General features: G+C 47.9%; 6 protein-coding genes across 6 annotated transcripts; 4 read left to right on the top strand and 2 right to left on the bottom strand.

The window, feature by feature from the left end:
- Positions 1-9: 9 nt before the first annotated feature.
- Positions 10-2,301, top strand: BT62DRAFT_980943 (AMP binding protein; the record flags this gene model as incomplete). The annotated part of the gene is made up of 9 exons (XM_043189549.1): positions 10-298; positions 354-700; positions 911-1,016; positions 1,064-1,222; positions 1,272-1,351; positions 1,406-1,636; positions 1,692-1,839; positions 1,893-2,148; positions 2,205-2,301. The coding sequence occupies 9 exons, from the start codon at positions 10-12 to the stop codon at positions 2,299-2,301; spliced, it is 1,713 nt and encodes a 570-aa protein (XP_043039529.1).
- Positions 2,302-3,513: 1,212 nt separating this feature from the next.
- On the top strand, positions 3,514-4,137 carry BT62DRAFT_932367 (uncharacterized protein). Its single transcript, XM_043186344.1, has 4 exons — positions 3,514-3,706; positions 3,759-3,829; positions 3,878-3,971; positions 4,026-4,137. The coding sequence occupies exons 1-4, from the start codon at positions 3,572-3,574 to the stop codon at positions 4,074-4,076; spliced, it is 351 nt and encodes a 116-aa protein (XP_043039528.1). The 5' UTR covers positions 3,514-3,571; the 3' UTR covers positions 4,077-4,137.
- An 814-nt stretch (positions 4,138-4,951) lies between these two features.
- On the top strand, positions 4,952-5,779 carry BT62DRAFT_149021 (hydrophobin 2). The gene is made up of 4 exons (XM_043179857.1): positions 4,952-5,349; positions 5,405-5,475; positions 5,524-5,611; positions 5,663-5,779. The coding sequence occupies exons 1-4, from the start codon at positions 5,215-5,217 to the stop codon at positions 5,708-5,710; spliced, it is 342 nt and encodes a 113-aa protein (XP_043039527.1). The 5' UTR covers positions 4,952-5,214; the 3' UTR covers positions 5,711-5,779.
- Positions 5,780-6,148: 369 nt separating this feature from the next.
- Positions 6,149-7,352, top strand: BT62DRAFT_895956 (uncharacterized protein; the record flags this gene model as incomplete). The annotated part of the gene is made up of 5 exons (XM_043183240.1): positions 6,149-6,256; positions 6,314-6,487; positions 6,538-7,040; positions 7,091-7,189; positions 7,244-7,352. 5 exons carry the CDS (start codon positions 6,149-6,151, stop codon positions 7,350-7,352), a joined length of 993 nt encoding a protein of 330 aa, XP_043039526.1.
- A 671-nt stretch (positions 7,353-8,023) lies between these two features.
- On the bottom strand, positions 8,024-8,522 carry BT62DRAFT_148898 (uncharacterized protein). Its single transcript, XM_043179856.1, has 2 exons — positions 8,501-8,522; positions 8,024-8,441 (listed from the first exon to the last, which is right to left on the bottom strand). The coding sequence occupies exon 2, from the start codon at positions 8,355-8,357 to the stop codon at positions 8,091-8,093; it is 267 nt and encodes an 88-aa protein (XP_043039525.1). The 5' UTR covers positions 8,358-8,441; positions 8,501-8,522; the 3' UTR covers positions 8,024-8,090.
- An 895-nt stretch (positions 8,523-9,417) lies between these two features.
- Positions 9,418-10,868, bottom strand: BT62DRAFT_932364 (HMG-box). Its single transcript, XM_043186343.1, has 4 exons — positions 10,735-10,868; positions 10,326-10,682; positions 10,152-10,271; positions 9,418-10,099 (listed from the first exon to the last, which is right to left on the bottom strand). Exons 1-4 carry the CDS (start codon positions 10,768-10,770, stop codon positions 9,695-9,697), a joined length of 918 nt encoding a protein of 305 aa, XP_043039524.1. The 5' UTR covers positions 10,771-10,868; the 3' UTR covers positions 9,418-9,694.
- Between the last annotated feature and the right edge of the window lie 60 nt (positions 10,869-10,928).

Here is a 10,928-nt window from a genome sequence, read left to right as displayed (position 1 = left end):
CCAAAAACGATGTCTACGCCAGTTAAGACCTACCCGTCGCTTTCGCGCTCTGTACCAATCTTCTCTCACTCGATATTCACCCATCTTTTGACTCAAGATGGCGAACTCATTGGAGGACATGCTCCAGAGCTACCCGCGTTCACTGATGCGCCCTCGGGAACGACCATAAATCGTAGGCAGCTGAGAGACTTCAGTCTCGCCCTTGGGCATGGTCTCAAGAATCTAGGCGCGAAGCGCGGAGATACAGTCCTCGTGTTCTCACCCAACTCGCTCAATTATCCCGTCATTCTTCTCGGAGGTGCGCCGTAATCCGACATATTCTTCCAAGGTTCTGTCGTTGACGTATACCATAGCTATTTCCGCCGGCCTTCGCTGCACCCTCGCGAATAACGCGTATACGAGCCATGAACTTGTTCATCAATACACTGACAGCGGTGCCCACTTCGTTTTCTCGACAGAAGATGGCATTCCGACTGTTCGCGCCATGTTCAAGGAGATCGGTGTTGGTGAAGAGGGCGAGAAGCGGATCATCGTGCTCAGCAACAGCTTGGCCTGGGCTGGGGGCCCGGACGTCGCTAGTACGCCCGAATCCACAGGACTTCCGCGCATGGAGGACCTTCTTTCCGGTGGCTCTTTGGAGGAGGAGGAGAAATTTAATGGGGATCTCGCCCACGAAACCGCGTTCCTATGTTACAGCTCCGTGAGTGCTGCTCAGGCTAGATTTTTGGGGATCTATTCCTACTAATTCTGGTATCCATGCAGGGGACCACAGGGAAGCCCAAGGTAACTATACCACTGTTGCGGTTCGTATATCGTAGTGCTGATGACCATCAACGTAACCCTTCAAGGGTGTAGAGGTTAGTATATCAAAATAGCCTCTCCATTCAAATAACTCACACGTTGAATCTAGACAACACACCAGAATCTCACCTCCGTCGTTGACATCGTCAACGAATCATACCCTCATGAAATCGGGGGTTCGATGCTCGGTTTCCTCCCTTTCTATCATATCTATGGTGCGTTTTCTATCCTTCGTGATTGTATCCGTCTCAGACCTCCCCAGGCTCTGTTATGCTTCTTTTCCTGAATATCAAAATGGGTGATCCATGCTACATCATGCCTCGTTTCGACCCCGTGCAGTTCTGCAACAATATCCAGAAGTATAAGATCCCTGTTGTGCTTGTGGTTCCACCAGTACTCGTCTTCCTTTCTCGACACCCTGGTATGCTTCAGTCTCTCATCTCGACAACCCATCTGACGGCCCTTTTCAGTGGTGCAAAAATTTGATTTCTCATCCCTCAAACTTCTAATTTCTGGAGCAGCGCCGTTAGGTCCTGACTTGACGAAACAGGTGTGTGCATGTCTTTGATTTCATTCAAAGTAATTTGATTAAGTTTTCTGAAAGGTCACTGACCGCTTCCGTTCTATGGACGTCGATGTTGCTGTTGTGCAAGGTTTCGGTATGACAGAATCCTCGCCTACGACACACCTACTCCCTATGGCCGACGCTGCGATGAAGCCTGGTAGCATTGGTGTTCTGCTCTCTAACTTGGAAGCACGTTTGGTGGATGAAGGTGTAGATGCTGAGGAGGGCAAGCCTGGTGAGCTCTGGATTAAGGGACCTACCATCATGAAGGTACGTTGCTGTGTAGTCTCATTCGTCTATTCCCCTGTTGATCATTCGCATGTAGGGATATCTTAATAACGAAGCCGCGACGAGGCACACTATAACGGAGGATGGATGGTTCAAGACCGGAGACGTTGCAATTAGGGACAAGGATGGACACTTCTTCATCGTCGACAGGGTGAAGGAGCTGATCAAGTACAAGGGCTTCCAAGGTAAATCACTGATACATTCTTTCCTTCATGTTATTCAAGCGGTTTCTTATCAGTACCTCCTGCCGAGCTGGAAAGCGTTCTGCTGGGCCACCCTGAAGTTGCAGATGCTGCTGTCATCGGCGTGTTCGACCATCAGGAGGCCACCGAGCTCCCCAGGGCTTACGTTGTCCATGCACAACCCCATAAAGTGACGACTGAGGAGCTCAAACTTGCGTTTGGTCAAGAGGTGGCAAAGTCTATTGAATCAAAGGTTGCAAGGCACAAATTCTTGCGTGGAGGTGTTGTGGTCATCGATGCCGTTCCCAAAAGGTGAGTTCTAGCGGTCTAAAGTATCTGATATCCTTGCTGATGGATTAATCTTCCAGTGCTGCGGGAAAGATCCTCCGACGGGAGTTGCGCGAGCGGGCCAAGGTGGAACTGGCGAACGGGATTGGGGCTACGAGCGCTGTCGCACCCTGTTAAGGTGTATGAACTATTTGGTATTTAAGGCAGTCATTTTGTTTCTTGTAACTGTATGCATAAACTCAAGCACTTGTAGTACCCGCGATAGAACAACAGGTAAAGACAATAATACAACCAGACTGACATGTTTGGGGTGAATTTTGATGTCAAATGTTAGACACTGGGTTCTATTCAACTGTGTACAGGATTGAATGAACAACGGCACAGTGCTACGGAGATATTGAGCCGGAGAACTCGTACGAGAGGGTTAAGCATCAAAGGAGTTAGTGAGTTGCCCGTAAAATCAGCAGTCTGATCTGTGTGGCTTCAGGAACAGTGACCTTCATTGAGTTAGAAGGATGGATACTAATTATGATTAACCTAGCTCCACCCTTCCCTTGACTTCTAAGACACTTCATTACTTACTTATTTAAACCACCGTCATTCGTACCTGGGAATGCCTTGCGCTGACCAGCTGCAGGTCATATGCTTCGAAAACAACTACCTGCTGAGTAGAGGCGCCAACGGTTTTCCCATAGAACTATCTTACTACTGGGGTGTACTCCCGCAAGCTTCAAGACGAGTGTCAGGCAATATATGTATCAGTTCTTGAATCAGTCAGTAGGCGTGCCCTGAACCGATGTAATGAACGACGGCATATGTAATTTCAGCGTCACGTAATCTACTGTCTAGTAGTCACGCGAAGCTGGAAAAGCGGTTAGGGAGGTAAGTCAAGGTACACACGACTTGATATTCATCACAGAACCAACATTCCGTAGTTTGCTGATTTTAGAAGCAGGTACTTATGGATGATGGTCAGCGACCAGACTACCCTGTATATAGTATAATATACATCTCGAAACCTAGGGGGACTAATCAATTGTCCAAATGTAACCGTACCGTATAAACAGACTCTTGGATAAGTTACCACTAAGGGGACAGAAATTAGTCGGGGGTCCGTCGAATGTTTTCTCCCAACCAAAACCAACGCGCCAAAGGGGAAATCCGAAATAGTTCCACATTAGGTAAGGCCGCCCTGGAGGCGGACTAGGTTTACTCACCAGTCCCTTATTATTGTAGATAATTTTTAGATTTAAGGCTAGGCGTTCTACTATTTCGGCACCGTTCTATCTTTCAACAATCCATTTTTGATCTAGAACTTTGAAATGAGTGCTTCACGTTGGAATTCAAAAATAGTCTGGAGGTTGGGACTCGCTATAAATGCGGCGACGACTCACCAACTATCCATACAACTCAAGAGTGCCATTAACCCTCATACGACACACTAGAAATGTATCCCCGTGCCTTCATCGTCTTGTATGCTCTTGCGGCTGCCACCAGCACAATTCCAGCGTTGAGCTCGGCCATAGTTGTCGGAAGCATCTGTACCACTGGTACACTAGAGTGTTGCCAATACGTCGAGTCTGTCAGTCGCTCACTTGCAGTCCTCTGATCTTTTGATAACAATGACCTTTCAGCCTCTGGACCAGCCAGCTCAGACCGACCTCCAAACACTTGGAATTTCTGTTACGAGTACAGCCGCTGACATGTATGTGCCTCACCGTTCGGAAGTCCCTTGTTGACTCGTACCTCAAAGCGGCATCAACTGTACCCCCGTGGCGACCCTCGGCGGCGCTGGGAGCTTCGTGTGTGCTGACGTGCTCGCCTGCTGCACCGGTGAGAGCTACTACGTAAGTACCACCATACATGTCTAGCAGCACCGTGGGTATTGAAACTGTAGATAGAATGGCCTCATCGTCTTAGGGTGTACTCCCGTCAGCTTGGTTGCTCAGTGAAACTGTGGTACTACCATGGCATGAAAAGATTCGAATTTGTCTATTCCTGTGCATTCGCTACCTTTGTATTTTCCTGTATGAGTAGCGAAGATATAAATCTGAAAATGAATTTGTTTTCCGCCATAGCGCTGACCACAAATGGTTGTCGCAGCATGTACCTAAAGCTTCAAGTAACAATAAGATGTTGAACATTGAATCGGCAAATGGTCTTCGATGTCCATTTCACAGATATATCGCCAGGATTGGCGATGTTTTGGCCCAGGAATAGGATAAGTACACCCGCAAATAAACGATGGGATAAACGATCTGTCCACAGAATGGAAGGGCTCCCTAGGTTTCACAAGCTCCGGGCCATATTTCCACCGGGTTCTTAAACAGTGGACTCCAAGAGCTCGAAACCACTGTATTCGTTCCTTGTGACCACACAAACATCTGGATAGAAAACTCACCAGACATATACGATGTTCCTAAACGTGTTCTGAAGCAACTTTGTGTGGAACGCCCGGCAATACAACCTACCGTCAAGTGGTAAACATCTAGACAGCGGCGTTGTTTCAGAGAGCTTGAGGTACAAGAGAATATAGTTAAGGGGTCTACACCAAGCAAGTCATGAGATGGAGACTAGCCTGTTCGTTGCTCTTACGGTGCATCATTCCGACATCAGTCCTGGCTTGAAGGATACGTATGATCTGCCTTATTTTCTCCGTAAACGAGATATCTATCTCCGTACCATGTTCCAAGTAACTATGTAATCCTCGTGAGGTAGAGGATAGAACCAAAACAACATATGGAAAATTCTTGCACTGACTGATAAACGAGTCAGTATTGGGCTTGTATATTGGCTAAAAGCATTGTGCCTCGGGCAGAGTACGTACCGGATTGAACAAGGGCACCACAAAGGTTCGGGTGCCTAGGAAATTCTGAAAAGCCAGGCTGTATAAATTTCGCCATCGTGCTGTCCTTCAAATGTCTGCTAGTCGATGTTGTTGATTAGGAATGCCTGTCGGAATGAATCCTTAAAAAGGTCCCTACTCGAATTTTAGGCGGAGGTCACTTGAGAGTTTAGAAATATAAATGAGATAGAAACACAAGAAAAGCTCACCCGGCTTGCAGAAGAATCCTGAGTACAGCTAAAGCAATGTTTCCTCGTTCATCCATCTTCATCTGCGCTCTTGCAGCTGTAAACACCCTTGCGGCCACACGAAGCTCTGCGATAGCTGCCAGGGACAGCTGTAGTGTTGGTTCGCTCCAATGCTGTACATACGTCCAGACTGTGCGTCGTTCATCCACACTTGCAAGAAAAGATAATGACCACGATGAGTTTTTAGCCTCAGGAGGAACCAGCCCAGACCCTCATCGCTTTGCTTGGAATTCCAACTGCTGGACTAACTGGCGATGTGTACGTTTATCTTTTGAGGCAATAATGAAAACTGATGGGTACTACAAGCGGTATCACTTGTGATCCTGTAACGGTCATCGGTCCTGGGACTTTTCAGTGCAATAAGCAACTCGCCTGCTGCACGGGAACAAACTATGTGAGTGTCAACACGAATTCTGAAGAATTCCAGAGGGCTAAATTGACGCAGAATGGTATTGTTGTCCTGGGCTGTACTCCCATCACGTTAAGCCTTTAGGTAAATGAATGGATCGCGGATTGAAACGGAAAACAATGTCCTGTAATTTCATATATGAGCTATATAAATCGGATTCGTGCACTAAATATCTGCCTTTGGACCTGGATCCGTGACTAAGGTTCATTGATCACTGCGACTACTGCGGCACTCACAATTTGGCACTCAGGAGTACTGTATGGCTTTTTGTATTTTGCTTTCTCTCTCTTCTAGATGTCCCGGGCTTATAGGGTATATGCCTTCTGCGCCATTGCTTTCATTCTCATCCTCTACTTTGCCAAATGGTCTCGTCTCACCTCCGATCCAAATTCCTTGGTTTGCTCATCGCGGCCTCTGACGCTGATGGCTCTTCCACCTCAGTCTGAGCCTATTGTTATTACCCTCGTTCTTATGGGAGAAGGCGTCGCACATGAAGGAAGCGTCTCGATAAAGTCTGCCATCATGCACACAAGTCGGCCACTGCACTTTCATCTCATATGCACCGAAGATAATATCCCGTACCTTGAGAAAAAGTTTGCTTTGTTCACACGACCAGTTTATGATATACAGGTTAGTACCTAAACTTAGTTTTTATGACATGTACTAATGTAATCGCCTACTGTTCAGGTAACATATTACCCATTAACTGCCGAACGTGTGCGCGAACGAGGCCATCGTGCTGGCATAGGAGAGAACTGGAATGTCCTCACCAAAGTATTTATACATGAACTGCTCGTAGACGTTGACAAAACAATATTCATTGATACCGACATGATATTCCTCGTTGATCCTCTCGAGCTCGTACGTATGTTCAATCCTCTGCCATTATCTAAATTCATTGCCCTTTCTAGTGGAACGACTTCAAGCATTTCGAGAGACGCACTCTCATGTCATTCCCTACCCTAGGTCCCACCTCTCATCCGGGCCAGATCTGCAGCTGTATCATGCTCATGAACTTTGCCCTCATGCGTAATCCATCCGCTATGCTTATGCCTTCAAGCCTCCTCCCAGAAACAGAGAAAACCTCTTTGGCCTCCATGCCGTTCGCCCGAGGAATAAGTGAGGGGATACCCAGTCCCATGGCAGATGAAACCGTCCCTTTTGATCCCTACAATCCATTCTTCGCCGACCAGGGTATATTTCACGTCATCTGGTATTACAGACCGATGATGTTCAGACACCTATCAATGCGATGGGATGTCAGTATCTGTCGGCAGCAGCTAGGCCTAACTTTAGGCCATTTTGGAGAAGATATTGAAGAGGATATGACGGAAGAGGAGCATATCAGACGGCAAGTCAGGCTGGACGGGAGTGGGGAAGAACACACACTCATGAGCCCCGGCGTCTTGCACTTGTATGATGTCCTCATCTACTACTCAGATATAGTCTAACGCTAGCTGTCAGTAACTGCCAAGGCGATAGGGACGATATCTGGCTTTGGGAGGATAATCATAACCCAAGTGCCAAGTTTGGTCCTATCATAACGACCACTTTACGATACAAGTAAGCGCCGCCGATCCTTTCATTCGTCCTAGTCGCTGACTTTCGTAACTGTAGATGGGTGTGGCTTAACAGGGGAGATGGTTCTGCCAAGGTACAAACACGAACAGCCTCTGATAGCAGATGGTGGGACGAGCGGTTGGTACAGGCCCACGCTGGACGGTAACAAGGCGCCGTAAAAGCCAGGTTGCAATGGTGATGGTGCTATGTATTTGCTCTATCTTCAAATGCTTCCGATGGTCTTCTACGCGTCAGAAAATTTTCACAGGACCATCCGAGAGCTTGTGCATTGAAGACCGGTTTCTCAGAGACCCATCTTCAAGTCTCCAAGCCAGTTGTAATAGTAGCCAGTACTTCGATGCACGCTCATATTCTAGGCGTAAACCATGGTGGAAATTACTTGGTACTTGGGGACTAAGCGGCAACCATAACATCGAGACAACAGCAAGAATCTGGGGCGATTAAATCCGAGATAGGTACCGAGAAACTTTGCTTCAATGAAATCCCGCTTTCAATTCGGTGAAAAAACAGCGACGGTCAGAACCAAGATTAGCGCGTGGAAGACAATTACTTATAATCTACAGGAGACAAATCAAAGCCAAGTAGAGTTTCTGGGCACAAAGAGAAAGAATCAGCAATGAAGAAAGTCATAAGGGAGCATTGAAACCCACCGAATTGTCTGTCGGCTTTACCATAATAGGGAAACCCGACGGACTTTGATACAAACGCCTGAATCGAAGCGTTATTCAATCGTTCTCCTGACCGTTTGATCGTGAATCAGTAACCTGTAGGAGTGTTATCCTTGTTCCCAGTCGGTCAAGTTTGGTTTTCGTAACTCGTCCCGATGGACCGATGGAGAAGATCCGGTTCTTGGTCATGCTAGTTGTACGGGCCTCAAACAGTTTTATCTGTGCTCCACGCATTTTCCGACAGTTTTTACCCAAGACAAAATTGCCACTATACACACGAGCAAGAAAGTTGTCGCGCACAATGCAAGGAAAAAAGCGATATCATAGCAACTTTCGGAGATTCGCCATGCATAACGCGTCCCTACGGAGATGTCAGCATGACCAAGAACTGACTGGAGATTTCCTCCGTTATAGGCGTAAAGTTGTGAAATTGCAGGTTTGACGATAACGCAATCTTCTAAGAAAGTGTTATGCGCAACCATAGAGTCGAGATGCCAAGTCGTGGAGCAAACTCCCTCGGCGAAACTCGAGCGAGGGTCGGGAAAAAGGCATTGATAAGTATCGGTCTGTGGTGAGAAGACCTTCCATTAACGTCTTTCTGTGTAAATGAAGTAGAGCATGTTACCAAGAACGGGAGATGCCTAGGTCACCCGGGGGGTAAGCTTCATACAAATATCGATTGCAAGTGTATACAAACAATACAAATGGTCATAGTTACAATTGGAATCAAGGAAAGAAAGAAGCACGAAGCAGTTAGGAAACGTTTTCACCAATCACCGCCATCGAGGTCCGCGCCATCTTGTAAACCGTCTTGATATGCATCCATTTCGTTGTCGTTGATAGCATCTGCGAGCAAAGCTCCACCGAGTAGACCACCGGCGCCTAAAAAAGAATGAGGGATCAAAGCAGGTGACAGGACGGCAGCGATACGCACCGATAGCGAGAGCACCGCCCATGCCGATACCACCCGATTTCTTTGGCGGCTGTTGCTGGTAGACAGTTTGAGGAGGATAACCTTGATTGTTCTGCTTTCCGAAGAGACCACCAAGTAATCCTGTGGTACAGGAATTAGAGAACGTCAGATAAAGCTATAAAAGAATAGCAACCTTTGCTCCCCCCGCTCTGCTGTTGCTGGCCGTAACCATCCTGAGGGTATCCACCATACCCCTGCGGCTGTTGTGAATATCCACCGTAACTCTGTGGCTGCTGTTGGTAGCCGGGATTGTAGCCACCGTATTGCCCCTGGGGATTGCCGTAGCCGCCGTAACCCTGTTGCGGCTGGGGCTGGTTGTACCCACGATTATCAGGGGGCGGTGGTCCAGCTGGAGGGCCGTACTGGCTGGGCGGGAGACCGGCGGCCGGTAGTGGGCCTAGCGGGTGATTCCATGTAGTAACTGGCGGCTGCACCTGAGTATTCACGTAGAACCTGGGCCACAGTCAGAGTCATCGGCCAGAGATATTGAGAGTAATAGGCGCACCAAGTCTTGTAGCTGTGGACCGTGAATCTCATCGATCGTGATAAGCGAGGGCAATGAAACTTACTTGTTATCGTATTGAGAGATCCAGCCAGGCGGCAGCTGGCGGGTATCTGGGTTTACTTGGGGGTCGCTGCTGTACGATGGAGGCTGAGACATTCAAAGGAAATGTAAAAGGATGGTCGTGGTGCGGGGAAGAGCCTTATAAAGGGTCCGGCCTTGGTCCTGGCACTGCATTACAGTGCATCTCGTGATCTCACCGCAAGCGTAAAGGTTAGGTACAGCATAAGTAGGATACAACGCGCATCAGAAGATCATACATAGTCCAAAATAAGTACCTCTTACTACGCTCTCTTCTTCCTCGAGGTCGTCGCAGTCGATGCCGGCACGGAAGTCTTGGCCTTCTTCTCAGGTAGGCTCTCGTCTTCGTCAGAACTGTCGCTGGTGGATGATGATGATGATGATGCCTCCTCCTCCTCCTCTTCCTCTTCACTCGAATCGGATTCCGCAGTGGCTATCACGGGGACTGACTTTCTGGGCTTGGGCTTGGCTTTTTCCAGCTCGCGTTCCTTTTCTTTCTCTTTCTCTCTCTCCATTTCCATCTCCATCTTGCGCTCTTTCTCTCTCTCCTTTTCTTTTGCTTTCTCATCCTTCTTCGCTTTCTCATCCTTCGCCTTCTCGCCCTTCTTCGCTTTTTCCTTCACCTTGTCGGTAGTTTTTTCTTTTGGGGCACGGGTGGTGGTCTTGCTCTGTAATACGTCGTCAGAAGCCAAGTAAGTACGCGTGGAGAGAACTACACACCGTTGCCGCAGGCACCGAACCCTCTTCATCTTCCTCCTCGTCACCCTTGGGTAGTGCCTTGTATGCAGCCAGTTCTTCTTCGTACTTTTTGTTCAGCACTTCATGTTGATCACTATATATCTACAGTAGATGAAAATGAGAAACGGACTATCTGGGAGGCATCTACAATCAAACCTGTTTCTCTGCGGCCGTCATTTCTGACCACATTTTTGACATCAGAAGCGTGAGTTCTTGGTAGGTGACGTTTGGGTGTTCCTGTTTAGTTTTCTTCCGCATTTCGTTCTGGAACAACAAGTAGGACGAAGCGGGGCGTCGGGGAGCATTCGGGTCCTTTGCCTTCACGAGGCGCTTGCGCTTGCCATCGACGGCAGGCTCCTCTGCATCAGAGTGCTTCCGTTTTGCCTTGATAGGTTTCACATCCTCTTGGTGTCCATTTCCAGGAAATGCAGCCTTATACGATGTGAGATACGCCTCAGAAGTCTCGACGCAATGTCTCATCGACTTGACCAAGTCTTCGAGACCGCGTACCATCTGCACAGGCGTGTCAACAAGCAAACACGACGCGTCGATGAAGAAAACATACCAGAATACGGTCGTGTTCCAATGTTGAAGGAGCCATGGCAGATTCCGAGTCGCTGAGTCAACGATTTTCTGAACCTTGCTTAGCTTTGCTTAGCTTTTGAAACCTTGCTCAAAGGTTCGTTTATTAAGGTCTCACCATTTTTGTTAGGTTTTGTTTTTTGATCGGAGCTCCAATACGGAGATCTAAATAAATTG

Source organism: Guyanagaster necrorhizus (genome assembly GCF_019112545.1).
Source record: "Guyanagaster necrorhizus MCA 3950 unplaced genomic scaffold BT62scaffold_13, whole genome shotgun sequence".
In the NCBI taxonomy this organism is placed as follows: Eukaryota; Fungi; Basidiomycota; class Agaricomycetes; order Agaricales; family Physalacriaceae; genus Guyanagaster; species Guyanagaster necrorhizus.
The sequence above is the reverse complement of the archived record's forward strand: the minus strand, read 5'-3'. Positions and strand labels throughout refer to the sequence as shown.

Coding starts and splice junctions, on each gene's coding strand:
- BT62DRAFT_932367 (XM_043186344.1), top strand. CDS start 3,572: ATGTATCCCCGTGCCTTCATCGTCTTGTATGCTCTTGCGGCTGCCACC. Junction 3,707..3,758: donor GTTGCCAATACGTCGAGTCT/GTCAGTCGCTCA, acceptor ATGACCTTTCAG/CCTCTGGACCAGCCAGCTCA. Junction 3,830..3,877: donor ACGAGTACAGCCGCTGACAT/GTATGTGCCTCA, acceptor CGTACCTCAAAG/CGGCATCAACTGTACCCCCG.
- BT62DRAFT_149021 (XM_043179857.1), top strand. CDS start 5,215: ATGTTTCCTCGTTCATCCATCTTCATCTGCGCTCTTGCAGCTGTAAAC. Junction 5,350..5,404: donor GCTGTACATACGTCCAGACT/GTGCGTCGTTCA, acceptor ATGAGTTTTTAG/CCTCAGGAGGAACCAGCCCA. Junction 5,612..5,662: donor GCTGCACGGGAACAAACTAT/GTGAGTGTCAAC, acceptor AAATTGACGCAG/AATGGTATTGTTGTCCTGGG.
- BT62DRAFT_148898 (XM_043179856.1), bottom strand. CDS start 8,357: ATGGTTGCGCATAACACTTTCTTAGAAGATTGCGTTATCGTCAAACCT.
- BT62DRAFT_932364 (XM_043186343.1), bottom strand. CDS start 10,770: ATGGCTCCTTCAACATTGGAACACGACCGTATTCTG. Junction 10,683..10,734: donor TGGAACACGACCGTATTCTG/GTATGTTTTCTT, acceptor ACGCCTGTGCAG/ATGGTACGCGGTCTCGAAGA. Junction 10,272..10,325: donor TGACGGCCGCAGAGAAACAG/GTTTGATTGTAG, acceptor CATCTACTGTAG/ATATATAGTGATCAACATGA.